The sequence below is a fragment of the Helobdella robusta genome, assembly GCF_000326865.2.
Source record: "Helobdella robusta unplaced genomic scaffold HELROscaffold_47, whole genome shotgun sequence".
In the NCBI taxonomy this organism is placed as follows: domain Eukaryota; kingdom Metazoa; phylum Annelida; class Clitellata; order Rhynchobdellida; family Glossiphoniidae; genus Helobdella; species Helobdella robusta.
The window spans coordinates 861,363-863,529 of NW_008705176.1; the positions used below are offsets into that span (position 1 = coordinate 861,363).

Consider the following 2,167-nt stretch of genomic DNA (forward strand, 5'->3'; position numbering starts at 1 on the left):
TGTTGTTGTTGTTGATGTTATTGATGATGATGATGTTGTTGTTGTTGTTGTTATTGATGATGATGATGATGTTGTTGTTGATGGTATTGATGATTTTGTTGTTTTCGTTGTTGTTGTTGTTGATAATGATAACTTTGTTGTCGTTGTGGTTGTTGTTGATGATGATGTTGTTGATGATGTTGTTGTTGATGATTATGGTGATGTTGTTGTTGTCGTTATTGATGATTAATTATAACGACAAAAGCAAATATACGCAGATACCAATACATATACAAACACACAAACAAACAAACACACAAACATGCAAACATACAAACAAACAAACAAACATACCTACAAACCTACAAAATTCAGGGCGCCGACTCAGATTATTGATTGCTTTGAAACAAAATCTAATTTTTCAAACATTGCAAAAACACATGCCCACACACAAACACACATACACTCACAAACTAACACACACACACACAAACAAACATACGCAAACACAAACCAAAAAATACCAAACAATACATTTATTCACGCTAGTACATCAAACAATTATACAACGAGTGTTTGTGTGTCTGTGTGTGTGTGTGTCTCTGTGTGTGTGTGTATGTGTGTGTGAGGATTTAATAAAATTAATACACATATTATTTTTTTAATTAATTATACCAAAAATATGAGACATGGAAATTTTTTTTTACATTTCCACATTATTCATAACACAAAAATACATGCGTATAATATAAAAAACATAAAAAGACAAGATACAAGCACGGAAACATACGTACAAACACACTAACATACATATAAACAAACAAAACATACAAACATACAAACAAAACATACGAACAGGTTGTCCAAGAGTACGAACGTGCTGTTATCTTCCGTCTCGGTAGATTACTGTCCGGAGGAACCAAGGGACCAGGTTTGTTTGTATGTTTGTTTGTATGTATGTTTGTTTGAATGTTTGTTTGTTTGTTTGTTTGTATGTTTGTATGTTTGTATGTATTATGTATGTATGTATGTTTGTTTGTTTGTATGTATGTTTGTTTGTTTGTATGTGTGTATGGATATATGTGCTTCGGACTAAAAACCCTTAAAAATGTAAAATTTACAATGGCCATTTAACAAAAATTTCGCAATCATTCCTTTTATCACTGTCTTTCTCTCTCTCTCTCATTCTTTTTTTTCTTTCTTTCTTACTTTTTCTCTCTTTTTTTCTCTCGCTCTTTCTCCCTCTCTCACTCTCTCTCTCCTCTCTCAGTTAGCCTGTCAATTAGTGAAAAAAAATAAAAAATTTAGGCAAAGAAGTAAACTAAAGTACTATAAATTCTTTATTTCTATCACTCTATCCCTTACTTTGTTTTTTTCTCTCTCTTTCCCTCTCTCTCTTTTTTTAAATTGTTGGTTAAAATATATAACCAAAGAAACATAAATTTTGAAAGAAAGAAAAAAAAACGAAATTAAATTTGGAAATTGGATTAAAAATAATTGTCGGTGGGAAGAATTTTCGAGATTTATTGGAAAGGATGGTATGGTGGTGGTGATGGTTGTGATGGTGATGGTGATGATGATGATGGTGGTGACAATAATGATAATGATTGTGACAGTAATGATGATGATGATGGTGGTGATGATAAACATAATGCATTTGAAAAAACAACGCGTTGAGCTAGTTTTTAGTAGTCAGCCCGACGGAGAGGTTTTTTACTCATTCATCAATTCATTTGATACATCCATCTCTCATTCATTCATCCGTTCATTCATTTCTTTATTTATTCGTTTATTTGCTTGTTTGCTTGTTCGTTTATTCATTCAATTTTTTTTCATTCATTCATTTTTTTGTTTTTTCATTGATACATTCGTATGTTCGTCATTTGTTTGGTCATCCGTTCGTTCACTCATTCATTCATTCATTCATTTACTCATTCATTCAATCCCTCTCTTTTTTCAGTCATTCATTCATTCATCGCTTATTTCATCAAACCATCCATCATTTGTGTTTACTATTTTCGTAATTTTTGCGGTCTGACATTTTCGACAATCATCGCTAACAATATCCGTTCTATATATAGACTCCATCTCTCTCTCTCTCTCTCTCTCTCTAGCTCTCTCTTTCTTCTCTTTCTTTACTTTTTTTTGTTTTTACTCGGTTTTGTCGTTCTTTCTTTGTTATTTTCAC

General features: G+C 31.7%; 1 protein-coding gene across 1 annotated transcript in view; it reads left to right on the forward strand.

The window, feature by feature from the left end:
• Positions 1-834: 834 nt before the first annotated feature.
• HELRODRAFT_85674 (hypothetical protein) overlaps positions 835-2,167 on the forward strand; it is a gene marked incomplete at both ends in the record, with an annotated part of 8,458 nt that continues 7,125 nt past the window's right edge. Inside the window, one exon of the mRNA XM_009026380.1 lies at positions 835-910. Within this exon, the coding sequence (XP_009024628.1) occupies positions 835-910 (76 nt within the window). The remainder of the gene's footprint in view (positions 911-2,167) is intronic.